The sequence below is a fragment of the Tursiops truncatus genome, chromosome 18 (assembly GCF_011762595.2).
Source record: "Tursiops truncatus isolate mTurTru1 chromosome 18, mTurTru1.mat.Y, whole genome shotgun sequence".
Classification (NCBI taxonomy): domain Eukaryota; kingdom Metazoa; phylum Chordata; class Mammalia; order Artiodactyla; family Delphinidae; genus Tursiops; species Tursiops truncatus.
Window position 1 is genome coordinate 67,704,689 of NC_047051.1, and position 20,067 is coordinate 67,724,755.

The window sequence follows — 20,067 nt, forward strand, 5'->3', positions numbered from 1 at the left end:
CAACCAGGGATTGAGCCTGCACCCCCTGCACTGGAAGGCAAAGTCTTAGCCACTGGACCGCCAGGGAAGCCCCATGCCCATTGTGTCTTGAAGCAATGATTTTTTTGTTTTCTTCAGAAACAGTCACTGATTTGTTCAGAACCAGCTGAGGAAAGTAAACTAAGTAGCTTCCCATACTGATGAGTAGCAGGACTCTCATCCAGTGAGTACAGAATTCAGGGTTGGTAAGTAGGCTGTATGTAGCAAGTGAGAAGGGAGAGGTGTGGCCTGAATTGTGGGTGGTGGAGCCAGTATTGGACACTACTGTCACTGTAGAAATAAATTGGGTGTTTAACATCAGGGAGGACTACTTGAATTTGCCCGTCTTTGTTATAGATTTTACTTCCCTTCCCTGCTCAAGAAGAACCTTGCTTACCAGCTGTAAAGAGTACTCGGATCATCTGATCCAGTGAAGGGCACTGGAGGTACAGGTGCACATTTTTGCAGTATTGCAGTGCCAGTATTAGTTCTGTATCATACAGGTTCAGAGAATAAGTGATGACCACAGGATAGGACAACCAAGGGCAGGCAGGAAAGGAACAAACTTGATAGTTGGGGGTGCGGGCTGCCCATTTTATCACATATTGCCAACCTTAACTGAGTGCTTACTATTTGCCAGACTCTGTTTTTTTTTTTTTTTTAATTTATTTGTTTGTTTGTTTATTTATGGCTGCGTTGGGTCTGCTTTGCTGCGTGCGGGCTTTCTCTAGTTGCAGCGAGCAGGGGCCACTCTTCATCGCGGTGCACAGTCCTCTCATTGCAGTGGCCTCTCCCGTTGCGGAGCACGGGCTCTAGGCACACGGGCCCCAGCAGTTGCGGCACGTGGGCTCAGCAGCTGTGGCACATGGGCCCAGTTGCTCCGCGGCATGTGGGATCCTCCCGGACGAGGGCTCGAACCCGTGTCCCCTGCACTGGCAGGAGGACTCCCAACCACTGCGCCACCGGAGAAGTCCCCAGACTCTGTTTTAGTGTGTTTCAGCTGTTACTAATTTCATCTTCTTAATAACCCTATGAGATATTATGTCCATCTTACAGATGAGGTAACCTAATTCCATAGAGGCATACTGGTAGGTAATGCGTTCACTGTCACTGAGCCAGCATTGGAGCCCATGCCTTTGGGCTCCAGTATCTATGCTCTTAGCTGCTGGACTTTGCTGTCTCACAGGTGGGTGCTACAGACCATTAACAGATAAATTGGGCCTGCAGAAAAAGCATCCAAGTTTTTTAGCTCCTTTTTACATTGTTGTGATCTACTTATTTGGTTATAGCAGCATCACCTACCTCTCCCATCATACTCTCTATAAAACAGAATTTTTTACTGTTTTATTCTTCAGTTGGATGATAGAGCTCACTTAATGTAAGCTGTGCTGAAATAGAGGAGTAGAAGAAATGGCTACTGGTTCTGTTGGCTTCTTTCCTCTTTCTCCATTTCTTGAACTGCTGCTGTTTTAGAATTATATAGCTTAATATTGTCCCGCAACCCTTTCCTCGTCAGATGATTGTTGGTCTTTCTCTTGTTGGTTCAATTTTTTTTTTTTACTACAAAAATTTTTTCTACCTGTAGCCCTACAGGGAAGTTACACTGTGGGATGTGTCAGTGCCGTTGAATTTGAAGCTATTGGGCTGGCCAAAAAGTTCGTTTGGGTTTTTCTGTAACATCGCGCGGCAAAACCCGAACGAACTTTTTGGCCAACCCCAACACATAGGACCTTTTTATCTCTTTAAAAGTAGTTTTGTATATGTGCTGAAAGAACATATTGGAGATAGGTGTACTTAATAGTTTATTGTTGAAACTGGTAATAGAGATTTTTAATGTCTAGTACATAATATATGCTCAATTAAATATTTTGGGATGAATGAATGATAAGTGAAAAATTAATTTTAAAGACAGTTTGATTTTACTTGGAAGGTCATTTAGTAGAATTTGCTTTTCATAGTAAGAAAACTTAAGCATACTGATTAGTTAAAACACAAGATTGTTTTGTGGCAGTTTATCGAAGTGTTGGATTTGTAGCAGCTAAAGAATTTTTAGAAGTTTTGCTTTGTGTAAACATGTATCTCTCTGTACACAGTCCATCCATAATATGTATATATAAATACGTATTACAATATTACTAATGAACTAACATTGCCTGTTAGTTTTTTCAAGGTAATGAACCTTTTAGATAGCAGTGTTTTTTCTCTCTGAATATCTTTTGCAAATATACTATTACACGTTTGAAAGAAAAGACATGTTAAAAGTTTCCTTCTAGTCTTCTTATAATCCAGTCTCCATGAGCCAGCACTCTTCCTGTATTTTGTTCGCGAGGCACTAATTGTCCGCATTTGGCAGGTTTAACACTTCCTGACAGAGAGGCTATTAAGGGGAAGTATTCTCCAATAACTGTCACTGGCTTGAACAAAGAACCTTCAAACTCAATGTGTGGAAACCACTAACATTATTAAATGACCCTTTTCATGGATTTTTATCCCTTTAAGCTAAAATTTGGAGAATGTAAGGTCAGTGAAAACAGCAAGGTGTAATAAAGCAGTAAACCTTGATTTTTTGTGGGGGTAGAATGGAAAGTATAGATTTATCTCTGACTTGAAAACAATTGTTATTTGGAAAATCTCATTAGCAGATGTGACTGCTTGGAGTTAAAAACAAAAAAGACTTAAAACTGATGTTGCTTTCAGGACTGCTTTGAACTTAACAAGCACCTATTTGTGGAGCAGACTGGCTAATGAAAGGAAATTAAATTTTTCTGACAACTTCCCCTGCCAACCTCCTTATTCAGGGGATGTTATTAGGTACTGAAGACTTTTAAGGAAGATTTTTTTTTTTTATTAGACATGAATGAAGCAGTTATAAACATCCCCCGCCCTCCCATTTTGGGGGAGGATGCTGACATGGTTACTCTACATTTTTGAAGTATTAGCTTAAAAGCTTAAGAAATACCAACCTTTACTTTGATATTTTAAAGTTATTTTCTAAAAATTCAGGCATTCTTACCAGCTGATGGTTTCAAAACATTACTGTCATTCCCTGTAATAGTTTAGTGTATGTCACTGAATTATTTAAAAAGTTAAATTTACTAGGATTTACTTGGACTTAAAATCTTTTCAGCTTTCTCTTTACTGTTATCTGGGGGAAATGTCCTGTGTTGGACGTGTTAGGTGAGAATTAATGATCAATGAAATGGTTTAGATTCAAGGGAAGTTTTGGTCCATTCAGTAGCATTGGTTGATATTTAGCAGTAAGTAATCCTTACATTCATAAACTTTTACCTTGTGCTGTTTTATTTATTTTTATTTTTAAAATTTTTATTGAAGTAGAGTTGATTTACAGTGTTACCTTGTACTGTTTTAGAATGCCTTTTCTTTCCTTGGCTTTTTGGAAGTTTTCCCCCCACTAGATGGTTCATTGAATTTCAGGTTTTAATTTACGTTAACAAGATGTAACTGGTAAAGATAAAATATGTACCCCCCAAAAAAATGAAATAAAAAAGAAAAAGTAATGGAGATCACTAAAGGAATTTTTTGAGGGGAACAATTGGCAATTCCTATAGATACTAGAAATTTACTTTTTTGTTTCTGGAAAATCTGTTGATCTCCTCCCAAACAATAGAGAATCAACTCCCCCTGCTGACAGAATCAAGGAAAACATGACATATAAATATCAGAGACAGAAACAAGCTGGCTGTGGACAAGCTTTAGTGATCTGATTTATGGTTCAGTATTGATTGTAAACATCTAAATTCTGCCGTTAAATTCCAGCAACTGCACCAAATCACTTGGCAATTCTGGTAGTGCTTCCTGCCAGCTCATTTCAAACTGCTTTGAGTTTCTTAATATAATAAGGATGAGGTAGAATTTACATTCCACTTATGGTATTAATTTTACATTTCTCTGAATAAAAAGAGTTAGAAGGTTGTAAAATTGAACATTAAATGAATCGGAGGAGGCAGTAGTGCAATATATGACTGCCCTAAAGACATTGTGCAATGGTTGATGGGATTAATGTTGGGTCTCATTTCCTGCTTTTACAGGATGCAGATGAAGCTGTCAGAATTGCAAGGGAAATTGGTAAGTTCTTAAATTAACTTTGGTAGGATTTCTATGTCTTTTAGCAGATATGGTTGAGTAAACATGTAATACGTAATTCCCAAAGAGCAAATAATAGTTTAATAGTTTCAGGTTTCTGATTACTTGTTCCTCTGGAAGAATTTATCAGCGGAATTACCATATTCTATTATTAAAAGGAACTTTAAAGAGTAATTTGACCTTAATTATAGTTCCTTTGTAAGAGAAAATCACTGGCTAATTAAGGAATTGTCTTAATAGTTCTTGAGATTGGATGTAATGTAAATTTATATATATGTAGTTGAATACAACTTACTAAAGGACATACGTGATTAACATGAAGATTTCGTATTTGACAAGGCTCTTCAAGTTTTTACCTTTTCCTAAGAATTTAAATATCAACTTAAAAATCTTGTTAGGAAAGAGAAAATAGGATGTGAGAACAGAATATTCTAAATTGGAGTAAAAGGTAAACTGAAGGACGTTTTAATGACTGTTTTACTTGCCTGTTGTATGTATAATTATACTGGGGCAGTGCTCCCTGACTTTTTATTTTCAAAAATATTCCTGGCACTCTTGACATTGTATTTTCAATACCTGTTAATTAAGAAAATGCATGGGCATACTGTTATCATAGATTAGTAATGCTATTAAGTAATTTTACAGTTTTATTAATCAGCTCATATTTGTTTACATTTGACAAAAATTTGTGGGTAGATGAGAGAAATTAGACAATGCTTGGTAGTTAGGAAATCACAGCATCTTAGCATTCCTGCACTGATGGGGCCAAGCTTTTCAGCATCCCACATTAACATTTCTTTAGTCCTGTTTTCTCTGATTATTTAGAATTATTTTATTCATTTGGAGAGCATTTACTTTGGCTGATTTGACTGATATAGGTCCTGGACTTAAGACCAAGCCCTAGAAAATCTTATTTTATCTGACTATAACATCTCTTCATTAATCATTTCTTCAGGCTTCAAAAAGCATCAAAAAGCATCTCAGTACTTCTCAGGAAGATTTGCTAGATTCTGAATATAGGTTGGACTACATGGAACTGATTTGTGGTTTATGTCTTTAAGAAAATCAAAAGCTTCTCTCTCTGGTTTGAAATCACTGCATTCCTCATAGCCTAAGAGGCTATAACATGTCTGCTGGCTTTTGAGGAGACTTTCCTAAAATAATTTTATTCTGTTGTGTACTTGTAAATGTCAAAAGTCATCTTTCTAGTTCTAGTTTAGATATTACTATCATCTGTATAACAGGACATAATAATGCTGTTATCACAATAGTATCTACATAAAAAGAACAGAATATTTGGAGGAATTTAGAGAAATAAAAAGGGGTTAGGAGAAAATCTTGAATTCTATTGGTTTGTCACAATTTTAATTATGAATCTTCAGCTCTTCAGAATTCCCTTTGTATAAGTGGCAGGTTGCTTTGCTTGCTCTTTTTTTGTTTTCCACTTTAAGGAAAAAAAAAATTGTGACCTTTAAAATAACCAGTGAATCATGGTGGGACTCTGACCAGTTCTCATCACCTGGCTTTTTCCTCCCTTACTATTTTAGTGCTGTACTTAACCACCCTCAACCCCCTTCAGTTTTTTACTTACTGAGTTTATCTAATTCAATTGAAGGCTCTTTTCTTTATATTTGGGCACATCCGTTATGGTCCTTCTTCTTTCCTGTCTTTCCTCTAGTTCTTCCCCAGTTGCTCCTTCTCATTCGTGAAATGAATGATCGCAATCATGGCTATTAAGTATAAGAGTGCTAGTGTTTTGCTTATGCTGAAAGAAAGGGAAGCCATAAAATTTGAGGCGAAGTAAAACATAATAAAGAACCAAAAGGCTTTCAAAAGCCTTATAAAGCTTTTGAAATTTCCCTGAAACCCCCTCTGAATCACTACCGAAACCTCCCATAAAACCTTTTCCCTCAAGTGCCAGCTTCTAAAATAAGTTAAATTACATATTACTAAAGTTTCTTGGTTTTCTGTATTGTTTGGTTGATTCATCAGTTTTCTACTAATTTTATTGAGATATATCACATTTTAACTACATTATGATTTTGATGACTTCTTGTGAGTTTGTCTGAGAGTTGAATTGAACATTGATTCCCTGGGAAAATATGTTCCCAGTTCTAAACAACTGAATTATAATCAACCTTTGAACCTATCCATTTGTAGGTTGCGGATGGTCCATTTGTCATGCCTATTCACAGATTTCTCTGTTTTACTTCTTTCTGTGTTACATGGTGAAAATGAAATTGATTGTCTTTTCTGTGGTTCCCTTCTCTCTCTCATCTGTACTTCTTTTCTGGTAACAGGGATCTGGGCTACCTAAGGAGGAAACTACCGGGTTGAGCATTGATGAATTAGGTGCCTTTTGCATAATAGTAGCTCTTGTTTATGGAGCATTTTTTCCATGTAGCAGGCACTTTGTGAATGTTATTTCTAATGCTAATTCTTGGGTTAATTATTTTCATTTACATTTAAGAAACTAAGGATTAGAAATGGTAAGTAATTTGCTCAAGGTCACAGAGCTACTGACTGGTGGGCTCCTTTAAATTTAGGGTCATTTAGCTCCAAAGAGCATGGGTTTTTCAATATACTTTGGAAAACTAATGGTATTAGAGGTTGAGAGCTAAAATTTGAGTTACCACTTTGTGTAAAATAGTATAAGATACTTAATAATGTTATATGTGGAATTTAAGAATCAGACAGCCCCTTATCATTGACAGGGTGAGAGACAGTTAAGACTTAATATGTTACTTCTATGTACTTGTTTTTTGGGCTTCCTTGTCTCCCTCATTCTCACTCCTGATTTTTTCCTTTTGACCTCTCTTAAGTTTAAAGATACAGGGCTATTGATCCCCAGTTTATCTTTAACCCCAGAGATAGGCAACAGCAATCAGTAAGCTTGATTTGCATTAAAGTTTGAGCTTTTTACTGGATCAAAGGTCCTTAATACAATCAAGCCAAAATTGATTCTTAAAAGGAAAAGAATTTGTAAATCTAAACCCTGTTCTTTAACAACTTCCAGATTACTCTGATTGTTTTCTTTTCTTCTGCCTGTCTTCCTTACAGTCACAAATCGTACCCAATTTAAGAAAAATTTTTTTGATCCTCAGATCCACCATACTCCAAACCTGCTTCTCCCACGGTTTCTACATCTCGGTAGATGTCACTCCATTCACTCAGTGGCTAAAGCTAAAATCCAAGATCTATCCTGGTTCCTTTTCCCCTGTCATCCTATTGTCAGTCTATCAATAGATACTGTCAAGTCTTCATTCAAAATATCTCCCATATTCACTACTCACTATCTTGACTACCAACACTCTCCTCCAAACTACCATTGTTCTTGCAGGGACTATAATAGTTTTCCTACTTCTTTTCTTAAACACTTCAAAGCCATTCTTCGCATAGCAGTCAGTGTGATATTTTAAAACTAAATAATACGGACACACCCCATCTCATCCCACCCAGTTGATCCCAGCTTTAAACCCGTTAATGACTTTCCATTGCACTTAGATAAAATTAAAATTCCTTACTGTGACTACAAGCCCCAAATGATTTGACACCTGCCTTTCTCTCCAGTCTCATTTTAAACTACTCCCTTCCTTTCCTACCATACTTCAGTCACACTGGCTTTGTTTTTTAAAATTTATTTATTTTTGGCTGCTTTGGGTCTTTGTTGCTGTGCATGGACTTTCTCTAGTTGTGGCGAGCGGGAGCTACTCTTCGTGGCTTCTCTTGTTGCGAAGCACAGGCTCTAGGCGCACGAGCTTCAGTAGTTGTGGCTCGCGGGCTCTAGAGTGCAGGCTCAGTAGTTGTGGTGCACGGGCTTAGTTGCTCCGTGGCATGTGGGATCTTCCGGCACCAGGGCTCGAACCCGTATCCCCTGCATTGGTAGGCGGATTCTTAACCACTGCGTCACCAGGGAAGTCCCTAAACTGGCTCTCTTGATTACATCAAACTTCAGGGCCTTAGAATAAGATTTTTTGGGGTGGGGTGGGAAGCCTGGAATACTCTTGCTGATATCTTCACATAGATGGCTCCTTGTAGCCTTTCATATCTTGGCTTAAATGTCATGTCTTCAAGAGAAGACACTCTAACATTACCACTCAGTAATTCTGTTTTATAACTATATTCCAAATCTCTGCAAAGTACTCATGCCTTTTGGATATTTTTCTTGTTTTTTAACTTTTTCCTCAATGTGTTATTTTGAAAATTTTAAATCATACAACATTTTGAAAGACTTTTACAATGTATACCTATATACCCAACACCAACACTCCACTATTAATCTTTTGCTAGGTTTGCTTTATCACTTATCTATCCATTGGTTAATCCATTTTAATTTTGGTGCATTTCAAAGTACATTGCAAATATCAGGATGCATCCCACTATATACTTCAACATAGATGTCTTTAACTTAATTCAGTATTTGTATACAATTTGATTATCTTGAGGCAAAATTTATATACAGTAACATGAACAGGTCTAAAGTGTGTATTTGCTGATTTTGATATATGCATACCCACCCTGTGTAACCCAAAACCCCACTAAGACGTTGGACATTACTGTCACCCCAGAAATTTCCCTCATACTCCTTCCATGTCAGTATCACCCCCTCAGATTTAGAGACAACCTGTTCTAAATTTTTATACTAATTATTTGATTTTAAAAAATTGAGATAAAATAGTTAAAATTGAGATAAAATTAAATAGTTTAAAATTTGGTCTCTCAAAGTGTACAATTCAGTGTTTTTTAGTATATGCACAGGATTAATGAACCATCACCACAGGCTAATTCCAGAACATTTTCATTACCCCTAAAAGAATCTATCCATTAATATTCACTCCTTATTTCCTGGCCCCTGACAATCACCAGTTTACTTTCTGTTTCTATGGATTTACCTATTGTGGATATTTCATATAAATGGAATCATAAAACATGTGATCTTTTGTATCTTTTATGTTTTCAAAGTTCATCCATGTTTTACTATATATCAATACTTCATTCCTTTTATGACCAAATAATATTCCATAGTGTGTTTATACCACATTTTGTTTATCCATTCACCTGTGGATGGACATTGGGTTGTTTCCAGCTATTGACTATTGTAGATAGCGCTGCTGTGAATATGCATATACATGTATATGTTTGCATACCTGTTTTTAATTATTTTGGTATGTACCTAGTTGTGGAATTGCTGGTTTCGATGGTAAATCTATGTTTAACTTTTTTTTTTTCATATGTTTAACTTTTCGAGGAACCTCCAAACTGTTTTCCACAGTGGCTGAATCATTTTACATTCCTACTAGCAATGTATGAGGTTTCCAATTTCTTCACATCCTTGCCAATACTTGTTTCTTTCTTTTTTTTAAAAAAAAATATTATGGCCATCCTAGTATGTGTGAAATGGTATCTCACTGTGCCAGACATTGGCAGAATGGATAAAAAACATGATCCAACTCTTTGCTGTCTATGAGAAACTCACTTTAGATCCAGAGACAGAAATACATTAAAAGCGAAAGGATGGAAAAAGATATCCCATGCAAATCGTAGTCAAAGGAGAGCTGGGGTGGCTATACTAATATCAGACAAAACAGACTTAAACTAAAGCCTAAAACTGTCATAAGAGACAAAGACATTATACATTGATTATTTTAAACATATTGACTATTATAAACATCTATGCACCAAACTGCAGAGATGCAAAATATATGAGGTTAAACATTGACAGAATTGAAAGGAGAAATAGATTGTTCTACAATAATAGTTGGGGACTTCAGTAGTACAATTTAAATACTGGGTAGGATATCTACAGAGAAGATCAGTAAGGAAGTAGAGATCTTAACACTTTAAACCAATGAGACCTTACTGATATATATATATATATAGAACACTCTACCCAACAATAGAATACATATTTTTCTCAAGTAATTCTCTATTAAAAGGAAGAGTGAATGATTGAGTTATGAAGGATATTTAAAGGAAAGGAGAAAATAGTATCAAACTAGAACAGTATCTCATAAAGTATGTTCCTTGTCCAGCAATATTCCTGGGACTTAGTTTGATGTGGAAGTATCCGCCTGCCCCTTTTATTGAATTATCTTGATGGGTTGCTCTTCTCTTAAAATAGTGTGGGGCTCCCTCCATTAAGTAAATTCTGTCTTTGCAAATGTTTGCTTTATGTTCATCTGGTTACTGTTTTATAGTAAAATTGACCATGGGTTAGTTTCCTTTGTATTTCTTGTACTTAAGACAATGATCATCGCATAGTATATATTCAGCAAATGGTTATTCAGTGAATGAACCAAAATAGAAACTTATATATAAGTATGGAAATGAAGTAAGTGGTCATACATTTTAAAGGTTTTTTTTTTTTCATAGTGTTCATAGATCATGATTTGACAATAATTTTCTCACTGTTTTTCCTTAATCTCCAGTTTTGTAATGGAGATGCCTGGGAAATAGGAATATTAAGTAAACCATGATAAACTCTCAGCAAATAGATAACTAAAAAAAAAAAATCTAGGGCTTCCCTGGTGGCGCAGTGGTTGAGAGTCCGCCTGCCGATGCAGGGGACGGACATGGGTTCATGCCCTGGTCCGGGAAGATCCCACGTGCCGCGGAGCGGCTGGGCCCGTGAGCTGTGGCCACTGAACCTGTGCATCCGGAGCCTGTGCTCCTCAACGGGAGAGGCCACAACAGTGAGAGGCCTGCATACTGAAAAAAAAAAAAAAAATCTACAATTATTTAAGTAAATTTAGTATGTGGTTGTTAATGACTATAGCTCATCAATTCATATAGGCTGTCCTTGGATTCACTAGGCAAGACTAAAGGAAGTTTTTAGGGATCTAAGATTTAAATGTATGAGAGTCTTTTCCTGAACCTTATTGCCTTCACACTAAGTGTAGACGTGATATCTTCACATTCTTTGCAAGTTATGCTCTCCCATATGCCTTGGCCTCTGACTCTGGTAAGTGTATAGGAATTGCTTTGTCTCTTCTTCTCTGCCCTGGCTATTTTTTTCCTTGTCCTTTGCCTCTTCTTCTCATCTTCCTTTTGGCATGGTATAACGTTAAAAAAAGGTTGCTCTTTTTTTTTTTTTTGGTATAAAAGAACAAATTTTTCATGCTAAAGATGGATAGAAATACTTAGCTAAGCCTTGAAATCTTTTATTTCTTTTATTTCTTTCATGCTGCTTAGAAAACTTTTCACATGTAGTGTATGACTTTGTGGTTAAAGATATATTGAGGAAGCCTTTGAAAAGATATTACAATTTATACCTTTTTCATAATCTTATGTAACATTAATTCATTTTCCAATTTGGTCCTCAGTAGAAGACACATTTACTATCCATCTATCTATTTATTTATGAGATTTATTAAGAAATGCCTAAGGTTGAAGAAAATGGTGTTAAAGTATTCTTTGTAAAATTCATTAAAGAATGAGGTTTTTATTTTGCAGTTTTCCTATTATTGAAGTAATGCATGCAGTCATTTAAGGTTAGAATGATAGTCCCTGGGAGTTGGGAACGTGTATTCCACGTCCCTTCTTTCTTTCCCATTGTCACTTGGGTACTTACATTTTCTTTTATTACTCCAGTATATGCATTTTGGGTTTAAGCATGATTTCACAAGTTCTCTCTCTGTATTTTACCATGTCATATTTGTTTCCACTGCCTCCCTCTCTTTGTTTTATTGTAGTTCATTCTTGCATGCCTTTTCTTTTTTCTGTTACTCTATTGCAAAAGGCTCTGCGTAGTGTTCGGACACTAATGTGAAGACATTAAGACTGGTTTTTGTTTGGAAACTTTCTGTCTGTGAACCCACTCTGCTCTAATCTATACACTGACGTGTGCTTAATTTCTGATCCCTGGATCACAGTTAGGGATCTAGTATTTTTTATTTGCCCGAATAGAGGGAAATAGGTAGACCAGATCAGTTTTTCCCAAAAAAATGTAATTGCCTTTCTTTGCCATATTAAAACAAAATACTGTTATGTATTGGTTTACTTTCTTATAACACAGCTTGATTATATCTTTATGTGTATAATGTTAGTTCATTCTTATTTAAACTCAGTGTATTTATATAGTTATTTATGTGTGCATGGCTATCTTAGGAAAGGCAAAATATCCTGTGTCCACTTCACCCTTTTTCATTTTCCAGTGGTAAAAACTCAGTGATAATAAATATCACCTACACATACCTTTGTTAGAGGTTGTGTGTATCTGTGGTAGTAGTAGATACGAATAATTCATAGTTGGACTGCAACACATATATGTTTACATTCTAGCTACGGGATAATTATGGACCGCAGATAGATACAAATATGCATCACCTCAGTCTGAAGTGTGCTAAACCAAAGTTATACCAAAACTAAATTGATAATGATAAAACTAAACGAACTATATAACTAATTTGTAATTAAAAGACAACAGTAAAAAGTGGAAAATTATGACCAAATAAACACAACATGGGAAATGCATTGATGATGGAATTTATTTTCCCAAATTGCTTGGAACTATCTCTTTGTATTCACAATAGGAACTTTTCAGCGTAGCCAAGTGTTGCATGACAGCCAAATTGCCCAGTAGATTGTGAATTACATTTCCTCGGAAAACTTAGTAATGTGCTAATTTTTATTTGAGTCTATGCAATTGTCATTAGTTTATCAGAGTTCCAGTATTTCATGTTTTTATTGCCCTTCGCATGTGACCTTAAACAACAAAAATTTACATTTTCTTTATCCTACATGTTTACTTCCCATTGGTAAGATTGTGGGGTGGGGAGGAGTTCTGTGCCATCTGAAACGGCCTGGATCACAGAGGCAGGAAGTAGAGGGGTCTCGATTTTGATCAGCAGTGAGGCTTTCTCTGTGGCTCAGCATTCACTATTATATTGCGTTATGTGGTTTTTCCATTTGCATATCACTGTCAGCATTTCCTAAATCTTGAATTCATCAGCTTTTCTCCATTTATCCTACTGTTGTCTTTGTTTAAGCTAGTGTCATCTCTTGCCTAGATCACTGTAACAGCCTTCCAAATGTGCTCCTCTGCCACAGATTGTATACCTGTCTTAGAAGCAGACTCTGGAATTTTATTGGGGAGTATTTTTGGGACCAACACATGTGAGGGAGTGAAAGAAACTGGATTGAAGGAGAAGTTGAATTGAGTTGAGATGCAGACTCAACAAAGGCCTTAGCTAATCCTGGAGAGAATTCTGCATACTGGTTGGTCTTTTATAGTTGTCTCAAGTTGGGCATATCTTGGTTGTTTCTAGGTTTTGGCAATTATGAATAGACATTTGTGCACAAGTTTTTGTGTGGACATAAATTTTCAACTCAGTTGGGTAAGTATCTAGGACTACAACTGCTGGGTCACGTGGTAAGACTATATTTAGCTTTAGGTAGGATCACTTTTCATTCCCACCATCCGAGAGTAAGTTTCCTGTTGCTCTGCATCTTTGATAGCATTCGGTGCTGTCAGTATTTTGGATATTAGCCATTCTAATAGGTGTGTAGTAGTATCTCATTGTTGTTTCAATTTGGATTTCCCTGATGACATAGGATGTTGAAGATCTTTTCATATGCTTATTTGAGTTTTAAGAGCTCTGTATATTTTAGATATAAATTCTCTATCAGATATGTTTTACAGATATTTTCTCTTAGGCTGTGACTTGGGTCTGCATTCTCTTAAGAGTGTTTTTGCAGAGCAGAAGTGTTTAATTTTAATAAAGTCCAATTTATCAAATGTTTTTCTTTCATGGATTGTACTTTTGGTGTTGTTTGTAAAAACTTATCGCCAAACCAAAGGCCACCTAGATTTTCTCTTATTTATTTTCTAGACATTTTATTGTTTAGCATTGTATAGTTGGGTCTACAATCCGCTTTGAGTTAACTTTTGTGAAATGTATAAGGACTGTGTCTAGATTCATTTTTTTGCCTATGGATGTCCAGTTGTTCTAGTACCATTTGTTGAAGAGACTGTCCTTTCTCCATTGAGCTGCTTTTGCTTTCTTGTCAAGGATCAGTTGACTGTATTTGTGTGGGTTTATTTCCAGGCTTTTTATGCTATTCCACTGATTGATTTGTCTGTTCTTTTACCAATATCATGGTGATTTTATTACTTAGCTTTATAGTAAGTCTTGAAGTTGGGTAATGTCAGTCTTTCATGTTTGTTACCCTCTTTTAATATTGTGTTGGCCATTATGGGTCTCTTGCTTTTCTATATAAATGTTAAAGTCTTTTTGTTGATATACACAAAATAACGTGCTGGGATTTTGGTTGGGATTGCATTGAATCTATAGATCAGTTTGGGGAGAATTGGTATCTCAACAATATTGAGTCTTCCTATCCATGCACGTGGAATCTTTCTCCATTTATTTAGGTCTTCCTTAATTTCATTTATCAGCGTTTTGTAGTTTTCCACATATAGATACTGTACATATTTTGTTAGATTTATGCCTAAGTATTTTATTTTGAAGGGGGCTAATGTAAACGGTATGGTGTTTTTATTTTGTATTATTATTTTTTTTGCGGTATGAGGGCCTCTCACTATTGTGGCCTCTCCCGCTGCGGAGCACAGGCTCCGGACGCGCAGGCCCAGCGGCCACGGCTCACGGGCCCAGCCGCTCCGTGGCACGCAGGATCCTCCTGGACCGGGGCATGAACCCGCATCCCCTGTATCAGTAGGCGGACTCCCAACCACTGTGCCACCAGGGAAGCCTGGTATGGTGTTTTTAACTTCAAGTTTTAATTGCTGGTATTTGGGAATGCGGTCAACTTTTGTACGTTAACCTTGTGTCCTGCAACTTGGCTATAATCACAATAGTTTTAGAAGATTTGTTTTGGTGGTGGTCGTTGTTGATTCTTTGAGATTTTCTTCATAGACAGTTTTATTTCCTGCTAATGAAGTTGTATTTCTTTCTTCCCAATTTGTTTACCTTTTTCTTGCCTTATTGCATAAGGTAGGTCCTGTAGTAAGATACTGAATAGGAGTGGTAAGAAAGGACATCCTTACCTTGTTCCTGATCTTAGGGAGAAAGCATCTAGATTCTCACCATTAAGTATGAGGTTAGCTGTAGACATTTTGTAGATGTTCTTTATGAAGTCTAAGAAGTTTCCTTCTATTCCTAGCTTGCTGAACTCAATACTGTTGGATTTTGTGAAATGCCTTTTCTGCATCTGCTGATATGGTCATATAGTTTTTCTTCTTTAACCTATTGATGAGGTAGATTAACTGGTTTTTGAACGTGGAACTAGCCTTGCATACCTGGCATAAATCCCATTTGGTCATGGTATAATTCTTTCTGTACACTGTTGCATTTTTCTTTTCAGTCATTTTATTTTTAAACCTGGAAATTCCATTTTTAATTTCTAAATATTTTCTGTTTCTCTCCTCATCATGATCTTTTTCCTTTAACTCCGTTCCCATGCTTACAGTGTTTGTAATGACTGTAATTTGTAATAGGATTGTAATAGCTGTTTTAAGGTTCTTCATTTCTGGGTTTGTTTCTGTTGACTATTTTCCTTCTGTATGGATCACATTTTGCCTCCAAACATGTCTCTTAATTTTTTATTGGATTGTAGACATTGTGAATGTTAAATATTGTATTTGGATTTTCTTATTTCTATTTAAAAGATGTTCAAGTTTATTTTGTTTGATAAGTTAATTGATGTTCAGATTGATACCTTTTAGACTTTTTTTAAAGCTTTCTTAGGGCAAGTCTAACATACCTTTTTTGTGGTATTCTGCTTCAACTAGTATATGTTAGGCTATCTCTCTTTACCTTCTACACTTCCTATCTGTGAGTTCATAATTTCTATTTCATTATACATCTGTGGTTCTTACATGTATGGCTTATTCATCCATGTAAACCCTTAGCGTTTTAGGCAGGAGAGAGAGGTGATCCTATATTTATTTATTTTATTTATTTATATATATATATATATTTTTTTATTTATTTATTAAAGAAATTTTGCTGACCTCTTTGTAGTTTGATGGGACCAATTGTACTGGTAGGGGGCTCTGTTAGGAGGCTACTACAGGAGTCCTATGAAGAGATTTGGTAGTTTGTATTAAGTACAGTGATAATGGAGATAAAATTGGAGAAATTGGACTTGTTAAAAATAAAGACTTCATAAGAGTTGCATACCATCCAGCGGTTGTACTCCTAGACATATGCTCCAGGAACCTCTTGCCCAGTATTCCAAGCAATGCCTACAAAAATATTCATGGGAGCATTGTGTGTATAGATCTGAATGTTCACTCACAGTAGAATGATTAATGCTTCAGTATGCTTATACCGTGAAATATTTCACATCAGTAAAAATAAATGATTTGCAACTACTGAAATTAATTAGTACATTTACTTGGTGATTATTATTTTTCATGTTATTCTTCAGGCACTCTTTTAGCTACTGGAGAAGCAATACTGAGGAAGGCAAAAAAACTATCTTCATTTTTTAAACTCATTTTACTTCAAACAATGTAGAAATTAGTTAAAGCAAGAATCATTAATGTTTATTATTACTATTGGTTGAAATATTGAGTATAGGATAGTCACAGTTTCCAAGTTTCCAGTCTACAGATCATTTGTTAATTGCAAATGGAAAATGTTATTTCATGAGGAAATTTAATGGACGCCATCTTATCAAGTAATCAAACCTAATTTTATGAGGAAAAGGACAAATGGACTTTTTTTTTTCCTTTGCTTTCTTGTGTAATTTAAGACTGAGGGTATAGCATCAGCTGTAGAGTATTAAATTTTTAAAAAAATTCTGACTCTAATAATGAGAAAACAATCAGGTAAATTCAAATTGTGGACCACTCTATAGAAAAACCACCTTGGATTTTTCAAAAATTCCCCTCCCCCAACCCGAAAAGGTAAGTGAACTGTTTTACATTAAAGGAGAGTAAAGGAATATAACAAATATTAATATAATGCATAATACTTGTATTTATAATTTTCATCTGGGGATTTCCTTCCTGTCTGTCTTAGGCTTTTTCCCCCCTGATTTTTTTGGTTTTCTCTTCTGACGTTCCATTATCAGAGCCTGTTCTGCCCATCTAGAGGACTGTTTTACTCTCTGAAACAACTTTCATTTTCTTTTACTTTGAACCTTTTCTTTAGGGAAATAAAGACCTTGTATAAGTGTTTCCTAATTTTTTTTTTAATTAATTAATTAATTTATTTTTGGCTGCGCTGGGTCTTTGTTGCTGTGCGCGGGCTTTTCTCCAGTTGCGGCGAGTGGGGGCTACTCTTCATTGCGCTGCGCGGGCTTCTCATTGCGGTGGCTTCTCTTGTTGTGGAACACAGGCTCTAGGCGCGCAGGCTTCAGTAGTTGTGGCATTCAGGCTCAGTAGTTATGGCTCGCAGGCTCTAGAGTGCAGGCTCAGTAGTTGTGGCGCACGGGCTTAGTTGCTCTGCGGCATGTAGGATCCTCCTGGACCAGGTCTCAAACCCGTGTCCCCTGCACTGGCAGGTGGATTCTTAACCACTGTGCCACCAGGGAAGTCCCCTAATTGTTTTTAAAAGAAGACCAAAAAAAAAAAAAAATCACAACTTCTGTTTGACCCTTGAGAGATTTCTGGTTAGTGCCACCAAATTAGGAATTAGGACATTTCCCAAGAAATATTTCACTTTTTCCTTCTTTTTACTTTTCCTTCTCCATCAATCATTATAGTCTATGAAATTTTTATTCAAGAAACTGTAGATGAAAAAACTACCTAAGATTATTATATGACTCATGATTTTTATATCATTAAGATGTCATTTCATCAGCCTTTAAGTTATCAGTTTATGCCACCCTGTATAGGAGCAGGTTTTGCTTGAAGGGGGTTGGGTGGGGGGGGATTATGTAGTGTGTGTCTTGTATAGCTCAACATGGTGCTATTAGTTGGTCAAGAAAAATTGTTTCTTTAGGCTTGGAATCCATAACTGTCACTAAATGGGAAAGCACCTAAGCTTCTAGAGGCTTCCTTTATTCCCCTGTCATCCATATCCTAACTATCAATACGTCATGCTGACTCTACCTCTGAAACAACCTTCAAGTCTCTGTCTTTCTCTCTCTTTCTCTGTATCTACAGCCAAGTCCAGGTTACAGCTCGCTCTCTGCTGGACCACCACAAAGCTTCCTAATCAGTCTTCTTTCTCCCATCTTCGCCCTCTTTCTTTCTTTCTTTCTTTCTTTCTTTCTTTCTTTCTTTCTTTCTTTCTTTCTTTCTTTCTTTCTTTCTTTCTCTCTCTCTCTCTCTCTCTCTCTCTCTCTCTCTTTCTCTCTCTCTCTTTCTTTCTCTCTTTCTTTCTCTCTTTCTCTCTTTCTCTCTTTCTTTCCCTCTCTCTCTCTCTCTCTCTCTCTCCCTCTCCCTCCCTCCCTCCCTCCCTCCCTCCCTCCCTCTCTCTCTCTCTCTCTCTCTCTCTCTCTCTCTCTCTCTCTCTCTCCTCTCTCTTTCTTTCTTTCTTTCTTTCGCAGTACGCGGGCCTCTCACCACTGCGGCCTCTCCTGCCGCGGCCATGGCCCACGGGCCCAGCCGCTCCGCGGCATGCGGGATCCTCCCAGACCAGGGCACAAAGCCGCGTCCCCTGCATAGGCAGGTGGACTCTCAACCACTGCGCCACCAGGGAAACCCTATTCGCCCTTTTTCAATTCATACCTTGCAGAGCAGCCAAAGTGATCTTAAAAAATTAGGACTACATTAGGTCAATGTCCTCTCCTATATAACCTTTCCAACTTGTTCCTTCTGTTAGGAATATTCTGCCGTCATTGATTTTTCAGAGGACTTGCTCTAGCTTGTCAATTTAAGTCTCAGTTTAAATATCAGTTTTCTCAGAGAAGCCGTTTCTGGGAAAAGTAACATTAATCATTCTGAATCACATCCCTCTGTTGTTTTTATTGTAGCAACTATCACCACTTAATGTGTTTCACACACACACAAACACTTAGGTGCATGTATATTTACATATAGTTCTCTACTAGATACCAAATATAGTAAGTGCCACAAGAGCAGATAATTTTCTGAATTGTTCATCTTTGTATCCCCTGGAGCCAAATCTGTGTTTGGCACAAAGTATTTATTCAGTGAATATTTTTGAGTTGATGAATGAGAATTTGATGGTAGAGTTAGAAAGAGGATTGCTGCTTATGATAGAAAGTAAGACATACTGATTGCTGGGAGGAAAGGAAACCAGAGAAGTTATCTTGTCCTGCAGTTAAACCTGCCCTTCCTTGAAGGTTGAGTACAGAAAAGTAGGAATAGAAACCTTTTAGTACTTTGGTACTAAGTTTCTGTTTTTTGTTTTTTGTTTTTTTTTTGCGGTACGCGGGCCTCTCACTGCTGTGGCCTCTCCCGTTGCGGAGCACAGGGTCCGGATGCGCAGGCCCAGCGGCCATGGCTCATGGGCCCAGCCGCTCCGCGGCATGCGGGATCCTCCCGGACCAGGGCACTGATCCTCCCGGACCAGTGTCCCCTGCATCAGCAGGCGGACTCCCAACCACTGCATCACCAGGGAAGCCCTAAGTTTCTGTTAAAAAAAAAAAAAAAAAAAAATTAACATTTTTCTCACATAGTACTTAGTAGATATCTTTTTGGAAGCATCATGCAGAATGGAAATAAGGAATGGAGACTTTGTGCATGTTGGAGTTGGGGTGTTAGAAAGAGTGGGGCATGTATCTCTGGGTCTGGGAGGGGAGGTCAGGTAGTGGGGAGTAGGCGTTCAGTGAGAGGATGGAAAAGGTGAGGAAGTATCTGTGAACAGCACTAGGACCTGAGGGTTTTTTTGTTTTTTAAGCCATCTTATCATACCAGGAGATTCGTCTCCTTTTAAAAACCTTGGAGAATTTGTTTTGTTATGATAAGGAAGGTTGTTCTGTTTCAAACATATGTCAACTGAAGAATATAAAATTAAAGAAATGTGTTCTAGACAAAAGTTGAACAGAGGAGTAAGTACTCCAGTGGAT

General features: G+C 37.0%; 1 protein-coding gene across 8 annotated transcripts in view; it reads left to right on the plus strand.

Annotated features, from left to right (window-relative positions):
* The window catches only part of PCCA (propionyl-CoA carboxylase subunit alpha), a 389,666-nt gene that overhangs the window by 107,756 nt on the left and 261,843 nt on the right, over positions 1–20,067 (plus strand). For all 8 annotated transcript variants that reach the window (XM_073795382.1, XM_019920938.3, XM_073795385.1 and 5 more), the window contains one exon: positions 4,068–4,104. In XM_073795382.1, the coding sequence (XP_073651483.1) occupies positions 4,068–4,104 (37 nt within the window). The remainder of the gene's footprint in view (positions 1–4,067; positions 4,105–20,067) is intronic.